A 23,765-nucleotide genomic window follows, 5' to 3' on the forward strand; every position below is an offset into this window, starting at 1 on the left:
TGGCATTAATGCGCATTCGAACTAAACCACGAAAAGATATGGGTATCTCTCCTTCTGAAATGATGTTTGGGTTACCCTAGCAGAACCAGGACAGGAATATGGTAAGCCCTGAGGAAGGAGATCAGTATGTCCGTAAATCTGTGACCACCATTGCCAAGACACTTACGGAATTACGAGAAAAGGGACTCCTACCTCAGACCAGCCCTTTAGACTGTAAAATTCATAAGGTTAAACCGGGAGATTGGGTATTGATAAAAGCTTGGAAAGATCATTCGCTAACCCCTGACTGGGAAGGTCCGTTTCAGGTACTACTCACCACCGAGACTGCCATCCGAACGGAAGAAAAAGGGTGGACCCATGCTTCTCCAGTGAAAGGACCAGTAGAAGAACCTGTTACACGGACTAGAACGTCACCTGATGACCCACTGAAAGTAACTCTTAAAAGGACTAAATAATCATCAACGAAGGGGAACACACGTCTTTGCACAGGTGGTTTGGACTAGGCCGATTTGAGGGCCTAGAAAAGAAAACATTGGTTGTATTTCAGGAAGGGACACGTTCGGAACCAGTGTTAGTAACGAAAAGGCAGGAGTAGACAAGGCAGGATATAGCTGGAAACCTACCGCTATTGATTGGGAACTAATAAACCTAATAAATTTTTTTAGAAGTGAGCACGTTTCTCACAATTCTGAGTCCAGAAATAAGGATCTCAGCACACGGCCTGAGAAGCCGAACATCTAACAGTTATTTCAAGCTGTGCCACGGGTTATTTTCTCCTGTTGGGAACGGTTCTCAGGTCTCCCAAACAAATAGTCATGGTATTTTGACTAACGAAGGGATCTCAGAAGTTAGCAGCAAGTTCCCCAAAACTTGAAGGAATCCAGGTTCGGGTGTTTTAGTTTTGTATCGTGTGAGAAACACATAAATGTATTGGCTTTCGCAAGTCACAGGTGTGGTTATGTGGATATAACTGTACGAGTTTACAATAACAGAAACAAAGCTCGCTGAAGACACAAGATTAGACAACAAGGTAAAAAGGGTCAGACTCTCAAAACCGAGTCACTTAGAATGTTTATGTTGTAAGTCTGTGGAATGTAGTGGCCCCACTAAACATGAGTTAATTGTTTCACACTAGTCTTCTAAAGTATCTTCAAAGAACAATGTTTGTGTTGTAAGTCTGTGGTGAGATAACAGGATTTAGTGGCCCCACTAAACATGAATGAGTTATTTCCCACCATCCTGCTACTTATCGGTGAGTTTAGAGACAGAGCCTCCCAAACATCTGCTAGCTCGGGATACTCCTTGTCTGCCCATCCTGCATTAGATTTTGCAGGAAGGTCCCACTGTTTTAAATCTTTGCTAGGTATCGATAGAATCGTGGTTTCAGCTAGTTGTGTGATTACTGGGGCGTCCAACTGTGCCAAAGGTGAAAAGTACACTGTGAGGAAGACTGCTTACTTCATCTTGAAGACCCCTACTCACAAGAGGAAGACTGCTTACTTCATCCTCAAGACCCCCGCCCACAATCACCGCAGAGCACTGCGCAGACGCCAAGAGGAGGAGACTTACGATAAGAAGTTCTTGGAGCTAGTTCTAATATTCCCCGCCTATATGCAGGAATTATGAGTACGTATGTAACTGATGCAATAGTGAAAGTACAGAAACCTGCAACAAATACTAATCCCTTGCGCCTCTGGCTACGGTCATGCGCCCAGCGCTGTTGCTTTTGCTTTATTGACTTTGTCCTTCAACAAAACCTTGTTAGCTTGCTTAGAGGAGTGAGTTCGTATTGATACGCGGACTCTGCATCAGTATCTCACAATTGCTTTCTCCGCCGGATGAGAAAGTAATGGTCTGCATTTCTGCAAGAGTTACAGCTCTGCCCTGTTTCTGCAGGGCGCACTTTAAAGCACACACAGCCGTTTCAGCGGTGAGTCAAATGAGCTTAAACGCACACGCACTGAACGTGCCGTGCTGCTGAGCGCCTTCAGCTGCGTCAGGCCAAGGCCCCAGCTAACACAAAACGCCCGGCCTGTTAGCGTAAGATTAAACACATAACCACCGGAATGGTTATATGAGGCGCTTTATTGCAGCGCTGGGAAACCAGGGGCACTCGCCCAAATCTGGCTTCAACCTCGTCACATCCCGTCCACAATTTATATCCTAAAAGTTTCACAGTTAATACATATTCATCATAGGTTACAACATTTAACTAATACATATGCATTAGGGATTGCCATATCCATCTATTACAACATCAGCCTCTTCTGCGCTTGCGCGGCCCCCTCTGGTGGTCGTCTGCTGGTCGTTCCGATGAAGTAAGAGTCTTCCTCAGATGAAGTAAGAAGTCTTCCTCAGGTTGTCCTTTTCACCTTTCCCCCACTTGAGTATATTCCAAACGTTAGCACCCTCTTATCTTCTTTCTGGTATGCTCTTCCAGCTATCGTATACACAGGTTCCACTTGGGTATAGTCTCCAGTACATACTTTTCTAAATCCTTTTACACTCCTTTTACCATATTTGGTTACGCTATGTTTTTGTAGCATTGGGTACAAGACAGCTGTGATATATTGCAACATTAGAACCGCCGTGATACAAAACCACGAAGTCACAGCATTTTCTAATACACAAAACCTCACTATTAATTTATAAATTTCTCAAACATAATAATTTTTACTATTTTATGCAATTGTTTTATCATACAAAATTCTGCTCTTTCCAACAGGCCTGCCGCCGGCCAGGCGGGCTCCGGCCCCTTCCTCTGGCGAGGGGCAGACGCGCGGTGAGGCGGCGGCGGGCGATGCCACCCTCGGGCTGGGCTCCGGCCCCGCGCGGCCCAGGCGCGGCCCCGCCGCAGGCCCGCGCAGCCTCCCAGCCAGCGGAGAGGCGAGGCCAGCCTGCCCGGGGCGGGCTGTGGGTTGGGCCAGGACGGGCCTGGGCGGGTGCGCGGCCTCAGCCCCCCGCCCCGAGGGGTGACCGTGCTGCCGACCCCCGGCCGCTTGGTGCCTGCCGTCTCCACCGCGGAGCCGCTTCGCTCCTCTCAGGTACCACTCGCGGCTCTCTGCGTTTATTCGGGTTAAGGGATCTCGAGAGAGAGACCAAGCATACCTGGTGGGAAGGCCAACGCAGTTACCTTGGGTTCATCTGTAAGATCCAGAACTGTGTCTAAGCTCCGAGGCTCATCTCGCAACAATTTACAGAGCTGTGGGAAAGTCCGGGAAACTCCGTGCGGCTTAAGACGATGCAAACTGCTGCTGACGGGGAAAGGCGTGATCTGCAGATCCCCTCCATCACTGGTGCAGCAGTAGTGTTTGCGTGGAAGGTCTGGTGGTTAAAGGTCGTGGCAACCGGAGAGGAACTGGCCCATCCAGTTACTGCAGAGCAGATGGGAGGGATTCCCCATTGCCAGGGAGCTCTTACGCAAACACTAATGGGTGGGACAGCGCAATGAACACAGGCTGTCCCAGCAGACTCGGGCCTCTCTTCAGCGCAGCACATACGGGTGTGCTTCCTCTGGCCCATCTTAAAAGCAGAGGCGAACCGTTTCCCGGCTTCCACATTGGGGTCTTTTTCTGTGTTTATCGCGTTACTTGCTTGCATGTCGATACTCAACCCTGGGTGGCAGAGACCATTTCTACAGAAACAGCAATCAGACATCATTCCAACGCTTCCCCCCTCCCTCCTATTTTCTTCTTTTCAGCGTAAGAATTTTAACGTTACAAAAAATTGCAGCCACTGAAGAGGGAAAGACTTTCCCTAGTACTGTAATGGTACTGCTTTACAAAAGCTGTCGAATTTTTGTATTTGGTAGTTCAGCTGAGCTGTTGTATCTTTTCTACAGTGTTATGGTGTGCTGTTTCATAGCCTGACTGTGTAAGAATCTTAAATTCAAGTGAGGGTATGAAGTTTTTGAGAGTGTAGGTAGCTAAATCAACATGGATGTGTGTTTGTGGAGATCGGGAGGATCCGGGGAGTTGAATTTTACACTTTCATCCCTTGCAAGTCAATACAAGTCCTTGCAAACGTTTTCAGTTTCTACCGAGAGAAAAATATCAACTGCGGAATAAATCTTAAAAACATTCTCAGGTAAATCTTGTTGCATACAAACACCCTCATTTCAGCAGGGGCTGTAGCGATAGGACAAGGGCCAATGGAAGAAACACCGTCTCTTTGGGAAGTAAAGCTGGCGCAGCGGCCTTTTGAAGGCTGCTCATGGACATGGGAGCCTGCTCCAGGGAGCTGAATTTCACGTGCGTTGTTAGGATGCTGACTTTCAGCACTGGCTGCTCTCGCTATTTAAAAACCAGCAAAACACTGAAGTTGTCTGCCTGGACATCTGGAACATCTGCTTGTGTTGACTCCTCTTTTCTTCATGGGTAAACAGTATTTCACCAGTTGTGTCCATGGATCAGTTTATTCTTAGTCCAGAAAAAGAATCTTAGCTTAGAGCCTGAGAGGCCGAACATCTAACAGTTATTTCAAGCTGTGCCACGGGTTATTTTCTCCTGTTGGGAGCAGTTCTCAGGTCTCCCAGACAAATAGTCATGGTATTTTGACTAATGAAGGGATCTCAGAAGTTAGCAGAACGTTCCCCAAAACTCGAAGGAATACGGGTTTGGGTGTTTTCGTTTTGTATTGCTTTCTAAGCCGGATGAGAAATTACGGGTCTGCATTCCTGCAAGAGTTACAGCTCCGTACTGCTTTTCAAAGGTGTATTTTAAAGCACGCACAGACGGCTTCAGCAGTGAGTAAAATAAGCTTAAAAGCATACGTGCTGAATGTGGCATGCTGCTGAGCGCCTTCAGCTGTGTCAGGCCAAGGCCCCAGCTGATGTAAAATGTCCTCACTTCCCTGGAATAATTGCCGCTGTGGCAGTATAAGCCCGATCTTCAGGAAGTAGCTATAACTTTCATTATTATTTAGTTATGTTTGTGTATTTTCTTTGGTATCAGAGACAAGAATATAAGAACTTGGCTTGATGTAGTATCCAGGTTGGTATTTTAAACTGTTATATATCTGCCCTGAGGTTTTTATCATACCAGTTTCTTGCAGAGTTCCATGACATGGAGCAGTACAGCAGTGCTGAAACCAAAGTCACGAAATACACGCATTTCCTGTCCTGCATAGAGATAGTGCTTAGAACCTCTGCTTCCCATGTTTTTAATCAGGTCAGAGTAGAACTGAAATCTGTTTTCTGTGGGGGGCACCACTGGTCCTGGAAGCTCTGGGTTGCTGCCGTGAGAGGTTATTTATTCCGTAAGAAGGGAAAGGAAAAGGGTGGAGGTTTGGAAATCCGGGAATACCCCTAGTTGTCAGATGATAGGAAACGTCATGAAGCCGTTCTGGCTTCTGAGATTGGTGCAGTCAACATGCAGAATTCTGATTTTTCAGCAGCATGCAGAATGAGGAAATGTGAAGGCCTGTGCTAGAGAGCCTGTGTGTGTAGGGAAGCAATATCCAAATAATAAGGGTAAAATGACGGAAAAATCTCATTCCTACGTTCAGAAGGTTTAAGGTTATTTGCATTTTCACAGTCAGGCAATCAGTGAAATGAAACAGTCATTCTTGGTTAGAGTTCCTTATTTTGAGTTAGATTATAAGTTACTGCACTTTAGGCAGTTTTATTCCAGCACAGGGTGTCTGTCCCTGAAGTTAATAAAAACAGCTAGAGTGGAAAACTCCCCATCTGGAAAAGCTGTAAGTTTCCAGGAAAGCGAAAAGCTTTTGAAGATCTGTCAAAATCAGTCGAAACTGTGTTGCAGAGAGACGAGTTTCACTATCTTGAGACTACATTTGCAGAATTCCGGAATAAAACAAGTCTTTAGTAAAGAGGTAATGTTTTAAATGACTAAGCCTGAAGAATGTTTGGTATCTCATTTACTTCTTCTTCATCCCAGTTGTTTTCTTTCAGTACTTTATTCCAGTCTGCCTAATGAAAAACTATTACATTGGTTTCATTCCACAATTCTTGCTTTCAGAATCTCAACAGATAATATTTGCATTGGAAACAAAGTGGAAACCAGTGGGGTTTTTTGGTAAAAGCAATAGTTTTGAGTGGTATTTATGAAGTAGTGGCTGCAATTCTGTATGTTTCTATTTGGGCAGCAGCCTTCTTTTGTACTGTTCAGAATTTGAACTGTCTTCTTTGGCTTTTTAATCTTGAGTCTCTGCTCCCTCGTGCTAGGATGTATCGTTAATTTAGGAGATGGAAGAGTTTCTAATTTGTAATCCCACTGAATGTCACCAGGTAGCGTTTGTACCTTTGGCCCACGGGGCTGTGGAACACAGATCTGTGTTATTCGTGCCACGTATTTGTATCAAGGCAAAAGCGCAGATGCGTCACGGCACATTTTCCTCAAGCTGACGATGTAGTACATCGGTCGCTAAACAGCAACAGTGGGAGGGGAACTGCACACCTCCCCCATGCTGCCTCTGTAGAGTTCAGCCTTTCCTACATCAGTGGTCTGAAAGTTCCTTCCCAGAGACAGCCAACTCAAAAGGTAGAGAGGAATTTTCTGTTAGGCTGCTCTTGTTGATGTTTTCATTTATAATCCCATTTTTAAAGCTTTTTTATCACACCTACTTAACAAATAAGTATTCAAACTACTCACAAAAGTCATCTTCGGAACTGCCCTCTAAATAGTGGTAGAATTGAAGGGAATGTTTCTAGCTGCTTCAGACTTAAAGCAGGATGTAAGCCTTAAAACCAACTGCTGTTGAAAATGCACACACCCCCCAACACCAAACCCTAGATTTGTTGACAAATATTGTACCTCCTGGAAACCGTGAGAGAAAATGGAAATGTTATAATGGCACGTCTGCAAGATGACTTTGATAAACTCCTTGCAAAAGTACGATGAAATGTTTCGCATCCGGATGTGTTCATGACCTTACGTTCTGTGTGGTGAGCCAAAGTTGGTACTTTCAGCAAGGGAATCACAAGTGCCGATGCCGCAGTTGTGGTCAGTTGTCATGTGTATTCAGAAGTTAAGTGAGACACTGGATTACCGCTGTTGTTCTCTCCAGTAATATTATTCTTTGTGGGATAATGGATATTCTTTTAGATACTAATACACGGTAGGATCGTAAGATAACTTGATAGCAGTCAGGCTATACAATCTTACGTGGAGCATGCCTGAGAAGTATCTTAAACTTACTAAAAGTGTCTGTTATTTGATAGAGCATTTGGTGTTTGGAGAGCCAAAATAATTTAGTAATTAAAGATGTACTTATTCCTGTGAAAAGATGGAATTTAATCTGTGTTTCATTGTGAAAGCCTGGACAGGGGTCTGACTTGTGTCTGATTGTTGTGCTTTGTGTTTTTTTCGACTTTGTAGGTTGAAGAAGACCGGTTACCTCGAGAACCCACTTTCAGCCAGTATGAAACTTGCAAGATCAGGACGATAAAATCTGGAACTTTGGAGAAGCTTGTGGTGAACCTTCTGACAGCTTTTGGGGATAATGATTTTACCTACATCAGTATCTTTCTGTCAACATACAGGGCTTTTGCTTCTGCTAAGGAAGTACTGGAAATTCTCCTTGACAGGTAAGAGCCAGTACAATGAATGAAAACTAAGCCATTGTTTACATGATAGGTGGATGTTGTTCCATTACATTTAGTGCGCATGAACTTACTAACCCGATGGACAGATGTCACTAATACTGCAAATTCCACAATTTCCACATAAACATGAAGCGCATAAAGGCATGTTGCCCACATCGTTAGTCTCATTTAAAGCATAGTCATCAGGTAGAGAAAGTGTGCTGTCTGACTGTTAAGAAACAAACTGGGACTGACACAAGACAATTAATATTGTTCCCCCCCCCAAAAAAAAAAGGACCCAGAATGCATGGGCTGTAAAAGAATGGGCCCAAAAGTATCTAGAATAGATGCTTATGTTTTGCTGGATACTGCTATTTCCAGACCGAATTCTGCTTTTCGGGGACTGCTGATTTGAAACAAGGATTGTACAGCCATAAGCAAAATTTGACAATACCCTTCCGTTACTTCACATGCACATGCAGTCATAATTTTTTAAGGACAGACAAGAACTGCTTAGTGTTCATTAGTATAGAAGAGCAGCATAAGAACTCACAGGCTTTAACCTTGGCTCTCCCCACTAGGCAGATAAGGAACCAAGGCATAGATAAGTTACCTGTGCTCTTCTTTTGTATTTGAAAAGCAGTATAGTACTCCTTGCTTTAAATGAATGTTTTGCGGCTCAGTTCATAGCAGTGTTGAAATGCCTAGCTGCCAGGCCTGCTGTGGTTTCTCAAGTGTAGCAACTTCCCAGTCAGGGAAGAAGTCAGATGAGGAAAGAGCAGCCATCCTGGTGAGCAGACTGTACAGTGAGGTTTACTATGGTGAGCTTTACCTGTCAGTCCATACCAATTCAGACGCAGAACATGAGGAGCAATAAAAATGGCATATATGAAAGAATAGAAAAATGTTGAGGAATTCCTTCTTCTGAGGACACATGGGACACTTAAACTCTCTGGGCTCCTGTGAAAATGCCAGCTGTGTGCAGGAAAGGTTTCTGTAAATTGTACAGCTGGTGCAATTTAGCTCAGTTAACTCTGCAACCAAGTTCTTAATATTTTCATATCTGGGAATTTCATCTGTCATATTACAATTGGATTGTAGCACAAAAGAAATGGCAAGTCTGACTTGAGTCTTACATTTTCTCAGGAGTTTATCAGAGGAGAGAAAACCAGCCTTAATTGGAACACAAATTATGCAGGCAGGACTAAATGAGCTTTGAAATGTTTGAATAAGCCAGTTTAAAAGGGATTTCATTTGAGCATTCGAGGAGGAATTAACAAGAAAATAGGTGTCCTTTTCTAAAGCTGATGTGCTTGTTTTTCACTGCATTCTTGGCTGCTGATTGAGGGAAAGGATCTTGGGCCAGACTTGTGCACTGCTGAGTCCTTGTGGTCTTCAAGAGATCGAGTTCCCATTGTATTGGTTTTTGGTAATGTGCTGGCATGTTAGAAGCCCTGCTTTAAGGAGGGATATCCTCTTGTGGTTGGTGTTGAAGGCAGGAAGGGAGAACAAGAGAAGTTTGAATACTGCAGTTCTGCTTCAAACAAATAGCCTAAATGATATTTATAGCAACATTTCAGGTAAGTTTTGGTAGTCCGGTTGTTTAGGACAGCAGCAAGTTTGGAGCATATTTGACTCAAAGTCAGCCCTGCCTTCCTGGTGTTGCTTTAAAGAGGTGAAAATGTCGGAAGAGGGCAAGAAAGCACAAGGGAAAAGTTTCCACAGAATAGAGCTCTCCTTTCTGAGCCCAGTTCTAATCTTACTGGCTTGTGTGCCTCTTGAAAGAAGGTATAATATCTCCCTCAGCCAAAGGGCACACAGGCTGCCTGACCTTGTCACCATTACCCCCAGCCTTTTACAATGAATGATAGAATCCAAAGGAAATCCTAGGAGGTCACCACTTCCTTCCCCTCTCACAAATCTTAGGAGCACAGTGTGTAAGAATCCATTAATGTTTCTCTTGGCTTTTTGAATATCATGGATAATCTGGACTTTTATGACTTGGGACAAAATCTAGATGAAATTTAAGATATAAAAGTTCGAATGATTTACACACAGCTGTGGAATATGGGCTTGTGAAGAAACACAGATGTTATAAGGGAAAATAAAAAAAAAAGAATCAGATAGTAGTTGAATTTAACCAGCTTAGTTTTCATCTCTACATTAGTTCAGAATAAGTAGCATTTTTGCGATACTGGTACTTGTTAGTAATAACAGTACAGAGACTAAAGTGGGGGTCAGTGCATAATCTGTTTTATAGGTACTTGTATTTTGTTTTCCAGTGAAGAAGTAGTGAAAAGGGAAGCTATTTAAACCAAAAGACAAAACAAAACAACAACAAAAAAACCTCAAACAAGTAAGATTTTGGCATTAGTTGTCAATTTTAGTTTCATGTGAAGAGCTTGAGCCCTGTTTCTTATTCTCTGTAACTATGGATTATCGAGTAAGGTAACTGCCATTATGAATGGCAGTGCTGAGCTCTTGTTTGGTCCAAGGGACAACAGTGATGTGGCCAGATCAAAAAAGGCCCTTTGGATTTTTCACAAGTGAGCAGCTCCTTGGCACAGAGTAGGAGAGAACAGCATCTGCATCTCCCAGGTGTAGGACATTTCTTTTGCAGGAATTGACACATTGATATAGGCTCTTTAGAAAAGACAGGCCCAGCAGATGGGGAGGGTTTCTTGCTATTTATGTCAGTGATAGGCTGGAGAGTATGGAACTCTGTGTGGGGTCAGGTGATCAGTCAACGGAGTTTGCGGGTCAGGGTCAAAGGGAGAACAGCAATGGGGGACATTACTGTGGGGATCTGTTACAGACCGCCTGATCAGGAGGACTCTGTGAATGAAGCGCTCTGTAGACAGATAGGAACAGCCTCACGCTGGCAGGCCCTTGTCCTCATGGGGGATTTCAACCGTCCTGATATCTTTTGGAGGGACAGTACGGCCCAGCGCAAGCAATCCAGGAGGTTTCTCTGTTGTGTTGAAGGCAACTTCTTCCTGCAAGTAATAGAGGAGCTGACAAAGAGAGGTGCCATGCTTGACCTCGTGCTCACCAACAGGGAATGTGGTGCACCAGGGCTGCCTTGGCTGTAGCGATCATGAGGCGGTCAAGTTTGAGATCATTGGTCCCAATGTGACCAAAGTGAGAAAGGGCACGCAGTGTGCTCACTGCCCTGGACTTCCAAGACAGCGGACTTTGGCCTCTTCAGGATCTCTTCAGTCTATAAGAAGGGCAAGAAGGAGGACCCGGGTCATTATAGACCGGTCAGCCTTACCTCCATCCCTGGAAAGGTGATGGAACAACTTATTCTTGACTCCATCTCTAGGCATATCAAGGATGAGGGGGTCATTAAGAACAGCCTACATGGTTTTATGAGGGGGAAGTCATGTTTGACCAACCTTACAGCCTTCTATGAGGAAGTGACTAGGTGGAGGGATGATGGTAGAGCGGTAGATGTGGTTTTTCTTGATTTCAGTAAGGCATTTGATACTGTCTCTCACAGCATCCTCATAGATAAGCTAAGGAAGTGTGGGCTTGACGATCAAGTAGTGAAGTGGATCAAGAACTGGTTGAAAGGAAGAAGGCAGAGAGTTGTGGTCAATGGCGCAGAATCTAGCTGGAGGTCTGTGACTAGTGGAGTCCCTCAGGGGTCGGTGCTGGGACCAGTGCTGTTTAATATTTTCATCAACGACCTGGATGAGGGAACTGAGTGCACCCTCAGCAAGTTCGCTGATGACACAAAACTGGGAGGAGTGGCTGACACACCAGAAGGCTGTTTTGCCATTCAGCGAGAGCGGGACAGGCTGGAGAGTTGGGCGGGGAGAAACTTGATGAAATTCAACAAGGGCAAGTGTAGAGTCTTGCATCTGGGGAAGAACAACCCCATGTACCAGTACAGGTTGGGGGTTGACCTGATGGAAAGTAGCGAAGGGGAAAGGGACCTGGGAGTCCTGGTGCACAGGAGGATGACCATGAGCCAGCAATGTGCTCTTGTGGCCAAGAAGGCAAATGGCATCTTAGGGTGCATTAGAAAGGGTGTGGTTAGTAGGTCAAGAGAGGTTCTCCTCCCCCTCTACTCAGCCTTGGTGAGGCCGCATCTGGAATATTGCGTCCAATTCTGGGCCCCTCTGTTCAAGAAGGACAGGGAATTGCTTGAAAGAGTCCAGCGCAGAGCCACAAAGATGATTAAGGGAGTGGAACACCTCCCTTATGAGGAGAGGCTGAGGGAACTGGGTCTCTTTAGCTTGGAGAAGAGGAGACTGAGGGGTGACCTCATCAGTGTTTCCAAATATGTAAAGGGTGGGTGTCAGGATGATGGAGCTAGGCTTTTTTCAGTGATATCCAGTGATAGGACAAGGGGCAATGGGTGTAAACTGGGGCATAGGAAGTTCCACGTTAACATCAGGAAGAACTTCTTTACTGTAAGAGTGACAGAGCACTGGAACAGGTTGCCCAGGGGGGTTGTGGAGTCTCCTACACTGGAGATATTCAAGGCCCGCCTGGACAAGTTCCTGTGTGATGTACTGTAGGTTACCCTGCTCTTGCAGGGGGGTTGGACTAGATGATCTTTTGAGGTCCCTTCCAACCCTTGGGATTCTGTGATTCTTAATAAGTTCTTTCCCTCAGGCTTCACTTCCAGATGCTCTGGCCACACTACCCAAGTCTGGCAAGGCAGATGCAGGGACTGTGAGAATGAAGACCTTAGGCCCACTGTAGGAGAGGAGCAGGTTTGAAAGCGTCTTAAGAACCTGAACCTGAACAAGTGCATGGGACCTGACGAAATCAATCATAAGTTTGCCGACGACAGCAAGCTGTTTTGTTCGGTTGATACGCTGGAGGGAAGGAGTGCCATCCAGAGGGACCTTGACGTGCTTGTGAGGTGGGCTGATGCCAACCTTAGGAGGTTCAACCAAGCCAAGTGCAAGGTCCTACACCTGGGCTGGGGCAATCCCAGGACACCTACAGGTTGGGCAGAGAAGAGATTCAGAGCAGCCCTGCAGAGAAGGATTTGGGGGTGTTGGTTGATGAGAAACTGAGCACGAGCTGGCTGCAGTGTGCGCTCGCAGCCCAGAAAGCCAACCGTATGCTGGGCTGCATCAAAAGGAGCGTGACCAGCAGGTCGAAGGAAGTGATCCTGCCCCTCTACTCTGCTCTCGTGAGGTGTGTGTAGAGTTCTGGTGTCCTGAACACGAGAAGGACATGGAACTGTTGGAACAAGTGCAGAGGAGGGCCGTGAGCATGATCAGGGGACTGGAGCACCTGCCATATGCTGAGAAAGTGGGGCCTGTTCAGGCTGGAGAAGAGAAGGCTGCGTGGAGACCTCATAGCAGCCTTCCAGTATCTGAAGGGGGGCTATAAGGATGCTGGGGAGGGACTCTTCATCAGGGAGTGTAGTGATAGGACAAGGGGTAGCGGGTTCGAACTTGAACAGGGGAAGTTTAGATTGGATATAAGGAGGAAGTTCCTTCCTGTGAGGGTGGTGAGGCACTGGAATGGGTTGCCCAAGGCAGCTGTGAGTGCTCCATCCCTGGCGGTGTTCAAGGCCAGGCTGGACAGACCCGTGGGTGGCATGGTTTAGTGGGAGGTGTCCCTGCCCGTGCAGGGGGGTTGCAACCACGTGATCTTAAGGTCCTTTCCGGCCCCGGCTATTCTATGCTCCTTCTCGTCGTGCTCGTGCACATCCACCCGGCGGAACCGCGCCGACGACACCGTCTGCTTCGCCGTGGCCACGGCGCGGGCCGGGGACGCGCGCCCGGCACAGTCGCGCAGAGGCAGAGGCTTCCCGGGGCGAGGCGGTGGGCGGGGCGGCATGTGAGGCGATCTGCCATTGGTCGGCTGCCCGCCGCGAATTGTCTGAGGGCGCGTTCCGTTGCCGTGGTGACGGATGCGGGTATCACCGCCGCGGCTGTCAACAGGCTCAGTCCGCTCTCGACGCGGTCCAGGTGCCTCCGGTCCCTGCGGGCCTGCGGCGGAACATGCCACGGAGGAGCAGGTTCCCCAGCTTCCGTCGTGCTTTCAGGCGGGTACGAGCCAAACAGGACCCCGACGCCCTGGCACAGCCCCGGCGGGGAGGCACGAAGCGGGGGTCGCACAACGTAGGGCCACCGCAGCGTGTGTCCCACGGCTGATGGGTTGCTATGAGGTGTAAAAAGCAAATAACGTTGGCTTGATGTTTCTGGTCGGAAGACAGTAATCACCCCGCTATTGTAGCACGCAGGGCTTCTTGTGGTGTTGACGTTTAACATCCATCCCAGGAAGAGATACAGGCTCCCAAGCACAACTACATGCTGGGCAGAGGCTGGATTGAGAACAGCTCTGAGGAGCAGGACTTGGGGGTGGGGGTCTTGGGGGGTGGTTGGTTGCTAAGAAGCTCCACATGAGCCGGCAGTGTGTGCCTGCAGCCAGAAAGCCAGCCGTGTGCTGGGCTGTATCAAAAGGAGCGTGACCAGCAGGTCGAGGGAGGGGATTCTCCCGCTCTACTCTGCTCTCCTGATACCCCACCTGCGGTACTGTGTTCAGCTCTGGGGCCCCCAGCACAAAAGGGACGCGGACCTGCTCGAGCAAGTCCAGAGAAGGCCACAAAGATGATGCTGGAGCAACTCTTGTAAGGAAACAGAGTTCAGGTTGTTCAGCCTGGAGAAGGGAAGGCTCAGGGGAGACCTTATGGCAGCTTGCAGTGCCTAAGGAGACCTGCAAGAAATCTGGAGAGGCGCCTTTGACAAGGGCATGTACTGATAGGAGAAGGGGGAGTGGTTTTAAACTGCAAGATGGCAGATTTAGATGAAATCTCACAAAGAAATTCTTCACTGTGAGGGTGGTGAGGGACTGGCACAGGTTGCCCAGAGAAGCTGTGGATGCCCCATCCCTGGCAGTGTTCGAGGCCAGCTTTGATGGGGCTTGGAGCAATCTGGTCTAGTGGAAGGTGTCTCTGCCCGTGGCAGGGGGTTGGAACTGGGTAAGATTTAAGCTCCCTTCCAACCAAAGCCGTTCTAGGATTCTATGATTTATCAGATAGGGCAGAATGAGTAAGGAAGGAACGAAGACGTACGAAGGAAGTAAGTAAGAATGAGTAAGTTTCTCATTTAAGGAACATTTTCTTAAAGGGCACCAAAGACGTGCCAAGAGAAGGCAAGTCACTGGTGTACAGACTGTTGTATATGACTGTGGGATATTTTAGAGGTGGAGGAGATGCTGTTTTCTCTTCTCTCATTCCTCTCCTCTCCTCTCATTCCTCTCTTCTTTTCCCTTTCCTTTCCTTTCCTTTCTAATTTCTTTTCTTTTTCTTTCTATCCCCGTTCCTGATAGTCAACAGATTTCTACGGTGTAAGCATAGTGCAGCAGGGCCAGAAAAGGCATGCGTGCAATGTATCTGTAACCAAAGCAAAACGGAGCACAGCAGAAGGGAAAAAGAAAGTTATGTTTGTAAACGGAAAGTTTGGAGAGCTATTTAATCGAATAGTTAATTGTCTTGTTATTGAAACTGAAGCGTAATTTCCTTCTTTCCCCTTTTCTGGCAGCACTCAATTGAAGACCAGGATGAGGAGGGTGCTCTTTCCTATGCCACCCCGGAAAGAGCGCAGATTGAGGAGCCTCCTGGCCAAGAAACAGCATCACTAGGGTTGAGTAAAGCCGGCACAGTGGCATTTTGGAAGGCTGCTCATGGACTGCGGACAACTGAAGTTGTCTGCCCGCATCATCTGAGGGACCTCTCTCCTTCTGTTGACTCCTCCTCTTTTCTTGATGCTTAAAAAGGATCGCCTTCACCTTTGTCAGGCCAAGTCCCCAGCTGATATGAAATGTCCTTGCTTCTTTGGATAATACTAAATTGAAATGTGAGTGTGTGTGTGTGTGTGTGTGTGTGTGTGTGTAAAAGGTGGGAAAATCAGTCCTTTCACTGAAAAAATCAGTAAGCTCCATCTCCCTGTCTCCTCCTTTCTATGCATGTTTGCCTGTTCCTCTGTGAAGAAATCATAAGAGAAAGGAACAGAGTCCCTTCGTTTATAAACAGAACAAAGTGAACAGGAGAAGCAACTTCCGCTTCGTTAATACCCCACTATCCCCCAACACAGTCTTGTTCCAAGCCCTCTGCAGTATCTGAGTGCTTTGGACACTGCCTCTTCTTGACCTATTCTGGCTGTTTCGTATCATCTTTATGCAAAGAAATTACTGAAAAACATTACCTTGTGAGATTGTAGATACCTTTTCTTCTTTTTTTTTTTTCTTTTTCTTTCTTTCTTGGAGTTGCGTTTGAATTCTCATGAAAGACTAGTAAGCTCATGCAGCTCGTAGGCAGTTCAGGTCTAACTTCATGCTAAACTTCCAGCTGAGCAAGATGTAGGCTGTGCTGGTGCAGGGTCTGCCACAGGATGCAAGTCTCCATCTGGCTGAGGTCAGCAGCTTGTCCTGGAGCTTTGCTGTATGCCAAGGCCAGCTCCATTTGACCGTGTCCTGCAAGAACTGATGGGGAGTCATTGTGCCCTTCAACCTCAGAAGCGTCTGGAGATCTCCCCTCCCACCGTTTTTCATTCAGCTTGTGACATGATGATTTTGGTACGGAAAGGACAGCTTGCCAAGAATACCTTCAGTGTTCTCTCAATCTAAAAGTATCCTGTATTGCTTTGATTGTTCTATTTACTTTGTGCAGACCATTTTCTGCCCTCAGCTCTGCAGAAAGCAGTAGAGCACCTGGTATAGATTGTGGTTAGCAGAGGAGGGAAAACGTTCCTTTCTCTTACTTTTCTTTCTTATCCCTTTTCCTGGCAGAGCACAGCTGAGGAGGAGCACAGCGCTGTTCCCCATGTCATCTGGGTGAAACCGCTGGTTCATGTCGCTCCTGAGAAGGAAACACCATCGGTAGGGGTAAGTAAAGCTGGCACAGTGGCATTTTGGAGAGCTGCTTATGGACTTTGGAGCCTGCTCCAGGAATAATCAGCAATAAGACATCATTGCAACGCTTCCCCCCTCTTTAATTTTTTTCTTTTTTTCATTGTAGACAATTTTAACATTACATAAAATTACAACCACTGAAGAGAAAAAGACTTTCACTAGGACTGTAATGTAGTTAAATCAACACAGATGTGTGTATATGGAGATCAGGAGGATCTGGGGAGTTGAATTTTATACTTCCATCCCTTGCAAGTCAATGCAAGTCCTTGCAAACGTTTTATTTTTAAATTTCTACCTACAGAAAAATATCAACTGCAGAATAAATTTTAAAAGCATTCTCAGGAAAATCCTGTTGCATACCAACACACTCATTTCAGCAGGGACTTTAGCCATAGGACATGGGGCAATGTGTTTAAACTTGAGCAGTGGAAGTTCAGGTTAGATATAAGTAAGAAGTTCTTTCCTGTGAGGGTGGTGAGCCACTGGAAGAAGTTGCCAAAGAGGCGGTAACTGCTGCATCCGTGGCAGTGCTCTTGATTTCTTTCTTTGCCCTTTTCCTGCAGAGCTCAGTTCAGGACGAGGGTGAAGAGGGCGCTCTTTCCGATACCACTTTGGAAGGAGCGCAGGTTGAGGAGCCTCCTGGCAAAGAAACAGCATCACTGGGGGTAAGTCATGCCGGCACAGTGGCATTTTGGAAGGCTGCTCATGAACAGCGGACAACTGAAGTTAAGAGTGTTGTGTTTATGCACAATGTTCAGAAATGCCAGACTTTGTTTTGGGATTCTCACTTGAGAAGGTTGCTTTGTGCAGATTTTCCTCCTGGTTTAAATCTAAGCGATGGAGTTAGTTTTGGACATTTTAATTGTGATCTCTAACATGCATAATGCTACTGAAAATGTGATTCCTAGGATTGGTTGTAGGAACAGCATTTCAATTGAATGTTCATACAGTGTTTCTGGAAACTATGTATGCACGTAGTGAAAGAGTCAAACTTAAGACATGCCATCTGATTATAACTCAGTGGGTGGGAGGGACACATTTCTCCGGCTTTGAACTGCTTAGATGCAAATACAGAGGTAGGTGGCAGAACTCTGCTCAGAGGTACAGGAGGCCCCAGGTAGAGTGGGAAGTATTCCCAGTATCGTCACTAATAGGCAGTGGGGCATAATTATTAAGGCCAGAGTCCTCTGGGGAGCGCTTGGCTTAAAGGGCCCCAGAGTGTTACAGACTTGTAGGGGAGGGAATAAAAAAACTCTTTTCCAAAGGACTATTGGAAAAGAGCCTAGAATCAAAACTCAAGAGAATAAAATCTTCACAGTCCGCAGAGATTTCTGCTGTGTAAGCATACCGTAGCAGGGCCAGAAAAGGCATGCATGCAATGTATCCGTAAGCAAAGCAAAACGGAACGGGGCAGAAGGGGAACAGAAAATTTTGTTTGTAAATGGGAAGTTTGGAGAGCTATTTAATAAAATAGCTAATTGTCTTGTTATGGAAACTGAAGTTTGATTTCCTCCTTTGCCCTTTTCCTGCAGTGCTCAGTTCTGGACGAGGGTGAAGAGGGCGCTCTTTCCTATGCCACCCTGGAAAGAGCACAGATTGAGGAGGCTCCTGGCAAAGAAACAGCATCACTAGGGGTAAGTAAAGCAGTCACAGTGGTATTCTGGAAGGCTGCTCATGGACTGCGGACAACTGAAGTTGTCTGCCCGGATCATCTGAGAGACCTCTCTCCTTCTGTTGACTCCTCCTCTTTTCTTGATGCGTAAAAAGGATCGCCTTCACCTTTGTCAGGCCAAGTCCCCAGCTGATACAGAAAATGTCCTCACTTCTCTGGCATGGGTGCCGCTGTGGCAGTTTGAGCCAGACCTTCAGGAAGTGGCTATAACTTTCATTGGCATCTTGTTATGTTTATCTAATTTCTTTGGGATCAAAGGCAAGAACTTGTTTTGATGTAGTATGCAGGTTGGTATTTTAAACTATTCCTGAAGTGCCCTGAGATTTTTCTCCTGTGCATTTCTTGTGAAGTTCCATGACATGGAGCAATGCAGCAGTGCTGAAACCAAAGCCAGTCAGCCAAGGCAATGGGAAAGTGAGATTGTTTTTCCTCTGAGCAGAACTGAAACCTATGTTCTGTTACGCTAGTGGGAAGCCTTTGTTGGCTTGGCTTAAGAGCGTTGTGATCTGGGAGCAGAGAATCTCATGGAGTGCCCATCTGCCCATCCCAGCGTGCAAGAGTTTGGTTTAGATGCGGCTGAGAAATCTGTCCATGGTGTTCAACAGTCTTCAGCATCCGCAAGACCTGTCCTGTATGACTGGCATTCACCAGGCTGCTTGACATGAGGTCTAGGAATTTCTGAGACTTTTCAAGTACGTCCCACAATAAACAGGGACATACTTTGCAAGTTTAATATGGGTCAGTTAGAAGAAAAAGAAAAAGCAAAACACCAAACCCCAAAGAACAAATAAGATCAACTATGACAGTAATACAAGGATTGATAATTAATTTATCCCTGTTACTTTAATGATCTCTTGGAGGTTGAGAGTGTTGTGTTTATGCACAATGTTCAGAAATGCCAGACTTTGTTTTGTGATTCTCACTTGAGAAGATTGCTTTGTGCAGATTTTCCTCCTGGTTTAAATCTAAGCGATGGAGTTAGTTTTGGACATTTTAATTGTGATCTCTAACATACATAATGCTACTGAAAATGTGATTCCTAGGATTGGTTGTAGGAAGAGCATTTCAATTGAATGTTCATTCGGTCTTTCTGGAAATGTGGTAGTTAGGGTTCGGCGGTCAGAAGATGTCGTGTTGTACGGAAAGATAAGAAGATAAGGCCCCTCTCCCTAGAGCCAATAACACTTGATTTGTGATGTAAGTAGACGGAAGTGACGTTGTAAACTTAGGGTATACAATGCTGTGTCACCTATCAATAAACGCCATTTGCCGTCCACCACATTGGTGTCTGTGAGCACGTGGACCAAGCGGCCTGGGGTTGGTCGCCGTGCCGTTCCTGAGATAGGTTGCCACGCCCCCGAAGGCAACAAGTGGTGCCGAAACCCGGGAACGGGGTTTCGGGAATCGCCTGGATGGGTGAACAGCGGCCGGAGCGGCTGGACCAGCCGGGCGAGGAGAAGGGAGCTCCCAGGACCCGCAAGGGAAGGTCGTATTGATACAGGGTTAATAAATGAACAAGGGAACAATACAGGGGATTGTATAAGAGAGTTAGAAGAATTCCTTGCTTAAACAAAAGTATTGTCTGTTGTAAACACCTATCATGCTTACTAAACAGAACAAGGCACAAACTGCTAATAAGGGGAGGAGACAGAGGCCTGATTCTACTGATAAGCAACCATTGACAAGGAAATGCGAATGTCTGGGTCTGTTGATAAGGGGGAGAAGCTGATGATTTATGGATAAGGTACCGACTAAACCCTAAAGCCACGTGCGAAAATTAAAAGGTGAAAAGTTTAAGAAGAGGAAGACTCATTTACTTCATCTTGAGGACCCCTGCCCATGACCAGAGGGGGCACTGCGCAGGCGCAAAGGACTTTCTAGCTCATTATAATACAAAGCGGGGATAGATACTAAATATGTATAGGCGTATCAGTAATCTAATGCATATGTATGCCTTAAGGGAATAAATGTAAAGGAAAAACGACCCTGGGGGTGCATACTTTGGAGGAACGATCCCCATGCACCTCAGCGCTGAATAAAGCATACCTACTTTACAACTTGAACGAGTTGTGGAGTCAATCCGCGTATCAGTATTACAGTTACATAGTCAGTGGGGTATTGACTGTAAACCTAAAGATTTTACTCTCGCAGTTACAAGGCTTTTGCAAACTGGGGTTATTGCCCAGCCGGTGGATATTCTCCACCCTGAAGTGTGGCATAAATGTACTAAAGTGTTAGCCGAAGGAATGATGTCTTCGGGTTGTGGGAAAAATCTTAAGTCATGGGGGAGAGTTGTACAGGCTCTGAAAAAGGCTATACAAGAGCAATAGACATGGAAGGCGGCAGAGAACTGTTTGTGGGCCACCCCGAAATTGGGAGTCGGGGCGGCCATGCAGACTTTGCATCCCCCAGATGGTGCTGACTGTGTCGAGCCCAAAGATCAGCAAGAGGGCGACTTGTCCCCTCGATCGGGTCCCGACACGGGCCCCGACATGTTAACGGAGAGACAGAAACCAGATAAATCCCTCTGGGGCAGGCTAGCCGAGGAGGCCAGGGGCGCCACGGAGAAAGCGGGGTCTGAGGCAGTCTGGGCTAGACCGCCGCCATAGGCGCCCCAAGATGGCGCCGAGCAGAAAGGCAGGGGGCGGGGCGAAGATGCCCGTGGCGCGAAAAAGGAGGAAGTGCTAGCGTTACCCTGCGCATGCAGACGGGAAGGGGAGGAGAGAACTGGGGGGGCACCCGGAGAAAGGAGGAGAGTGCGAGCGAAGGGCAGAGAGCCGATCGGAGCGGCCACCGGGAGCGATGTCCCTGCAGAGCAAACACCCCGCCGAGTAGAGGGCGGGGCGAACCAAGAGGGAGGGAGCGGCCCGCCCGCAAGGAAAGCGGGCAGGGCCGGAGCCCGGCAAAGGGGCGCAGGAGACCGGAAGTAACCGGTCAGTCGAGCTCTGGCTCTGAATCAGACACCGGCTGGGACGAGTGGTTCACAACCGATCCAAGCTTAGAGGCGGAGGAAACGAAGACGGACAAAGCGGGGGAAATCCCCCTCACGGACTGGAGGAAAATAAAGATTGCTTCCGCCGACTGGACCCCATTGTTACATAAAAAAAATTCGCCCTAGGCCTGGTTTTTGATCAATTTTATTTACAATTGATTAATATTGAGAGGCAATAAGCAAGCAGCGCTGGGTGCGCCGGGGAGTCTCCGCTCCACCAGCGACGGACGAATCTTCTCAAAGATTCTGTCCTTTTATATTTTTTTGTATCCGGTATACGTGTCATTTTATGGTGTGGCCTGAGTCTGCGCCAGTCTGTTGCTAGGCGGTCTTGATCTGCCTCCTTGAAGATTGCTGAATCCAAGGTGTCGAGTCTTCCTGTTCTGTGACCTTTTACACAACAAGTGCTAAGCTTGTAAACAAGCCTTGCTTACATTACCGGATATCTGCGGTTAGCATAAGGCTTAGTTTCGGCATACCTATATGTCCTTGTTTGGGCATAACGTGCTTGTGGTTACAATCTCGCATAAGCATGTATTAGTCAGTTAGTTTAAAGTTTACCTCTGTTAATATAGCTTAATGCAAAAATTAATTCAGTAGTTTTTCTAAGTTGCTGACACGAATCACAACCACAACCATATTCTTCACAATTCCCCCATTTGTCTTTTTGCAACTTACTGATTCGTGTTTGCGTCTTCCTCCTGAGGGCAGGGGTCCTCAAGATGAAGTAAATGAGTCTTCCTCTTCTTAAACTTTTCACCTTTTAATCTTCGCACATGGCTTTAGGGTTTAGTCGGTATCTCATCCATAAATTATCAGCTTCTCCCCCTTATCAATAGACCCAGACATTCGCATTTCCTTGTCAATAGTTGCTTATCAGTAGAATCAGGCCTCAGTCTCCTCCCCTTATCAGCAGTTTGTGCCTTGTTCGGTTTAGTAAGCATGATAGGTGTTTACAACAGACAATACTTTTGTTTAAGCAAGGAATTCTTCTAACTCTCTTACACAATTCCCTGTATTGTTCCCTTGTGCATTTATCAACCCTGTATCAATCCCCCCTTTTCTATAAAGTGAGTAAATTCTTTTCAGACAAGTTCCTCTTTCAACCAATTCTTGCGGAAGGTATCTCTCAGCACCTTATTATGTGTATTTGATAGAGAGTTCAGAATCATTATGTGTTGTAACATTCGCCAGTTCCAAACAAATAATTCAATAGATAATATGAAACTAATACTAACTAACATTAGAAGAACAATAATGGGGTGACACAACGTATTCAGTATGCCACTTGCAGTTGGTGGTCATCCCAAAGGTACATTTCACCAGTGGTGGCTTGTATCTGGTCCTACCCTTAGTAGGACTCTGGTTATATTATGATGGATGCCTGTTTTTCTGGACCCCTCTTATCAGGTCTGGATTTTATCAGTTGGTGGGATGTAACTGGTGCTGAATATGCAGAGTCACACCCAGTGACCTTAGTAAAATTATAAAAACAAAATTAGAGTGATTCTTAACAGTCATGATTTTATTATCCTCACAAAAGCACAAGCAGTTCTTAAGCACACACATACACAATATACACAAGTACAATATATACAGGTACAGTCCTTTGAGTAATGTCTGGGTGGATTTCAAAATGATAAATGCCTTGTTCTGTATCAAGGCACATGTTCTTAGTATCAATTGTGTTTCTTTTTTGATTTCTCCAAATTGCAGGGTCACTTACATTACTTTCCATTGCCTCCCAGGGCCATCTGTTTCCCTGGTTAGTTCCCCCACAAACATAGCAGTTAGTTACATTCAATGCTTTAGCTATATTTTCAGCAAGATTTACAAAAAGATTTTTAGCAACTGTGGGAATTTCATATTGGACTCCAGTTTCCATCTCATGATAAAATGAACTAAATAATAAGTGATGTTGTATTGACTCTCTACATTTTTCTTTGATTTTAATACTAATAACCACACCTGGGTCTTCTCCAGTTCCATATATCTTAAGTCCAATTTTAGTTACTTGCCTCTGTTTCCAAATTTTTAAATCTATGAGGGTTAAATTTACTGGATTACAGGTACAGGTTGTACAGCTACTGTTTGTATTTTTGCTATTGAGGCTCGTAGGGTCTTACATTGATAATCATATCCCCAGCCTGCAGTATCCCAACATACACAAGACCATCCTCTTCTTCCAGAGAGTCCATATTGGGTTTGGTTGTGTATACAGTAGCCGATTATTGTTCCTTTACATTCATACACGGTGTGATATACCAATGTTTTTGAAGTTATCCTCCCCTGTCTACTTGTGATTATACATTCACTATAGTTGTTGTGAATGTTCTTAGAAGCCACGGCATTTTCCCATATGGTTCCGATCAGAACCAGTATCAAAAGATGTCCGGTCAGGCTCATAGTGCTCAGCGGTCACAGCCCCGGGGGTTGCAGCCCTCGGCAGACCTTTTCAGCTGCAGCACCAATTCCTTCCGGGCTTGCCCTCTTTCGTAACTTAAGGGTGTATTCTCCGTTGGCTATAAGAATAATAGTATTTTCCTAACAACTATTATTTCAGGGAGGTAGTAATTTCACACCGAATGTAAAAGGACTTCTACTGATCTATCAAATACTGTTCTCCTACAAGTAATGATGTATTTTAAACCACTGTAACACTTGGCTCTTAA

The 23,765-nt window shown here is 46.0% G+C and overlaps 1 protein-coding gene across 1 annotated transcript; it reads left to right on the forward strand.

Annotated features, from left to right (window-relative positions):
* Positions 1 to 98: 98 nt before the first annotated feature.
* On the forward strand, positions 99 to 17,088 carry LOC136009898 (uncharacterized). Its single transcript, XM_065670341.1, has 6 exons — positions 99 to 431; positions 2,928 to 3,044; positions 7,338 to 7,546; positions 15,061 to 15,375; positions 16,307 to 16,402; positions 16,993 to 17,088. The coding sequence occupies exons 1-4, from the start codon at positions 99 to 101 to the stop codon at positions 15,158 to 15,160; spliced, it is 759 nt and encodes a 252-aa protein (XP_065526413.1). The 3' UTR covers positions 15,161 to 15,375; positions 16,307 to 16,402; positions 16,993 to 17,088.
* The last annotated feature ends 6,677 nt before the right edge of the window (positions 17,089 to 23,765 follow it).

The sequence above is a fragment of the Lathamus discolor genome, chromosome 3 (genome assembly GCF_037157495.1).
Source record: "Lathamus discolor isolate bLatDis1 chromosome 3, bLatDis1.hap1, whole genome shotgun sequence".
In the NCBI taxonomy this organism is placed as follows: Eukaryota; Metazoa; Chordata; class Aves; order Psittaciformes; family Psittacidae; genus Lathamus; species Lathamus discolor.

What these genes read in the sequence shown, in the direction of transcription:
- LOC136009898 (XM_065670341.1), top strand. Translation starts at nt 99, where the DNA reads ATGGTAAGCCCTGAGGAAGGAGATCAGTATGTCCGTAAATCTGTGACC. An exon ending in CACCTGATGACCCACTGAAA is followed by an intron (nt 432 to 2,927) that starts GTAACTCTTAAA and finishes GGGTTGGGCCAG; the next exon opens with GACGGGCCTGGGCGGGTGCG. An exon ending in AGCCGCTTCGCTCCTCTCAG is followed by an intron (nt 3,045 to 7,337) that starts GTACCACTCGCG and finishes TCGACTTTGTAG; the next exon opens with GTTGAAGAAGACCGGTTACC.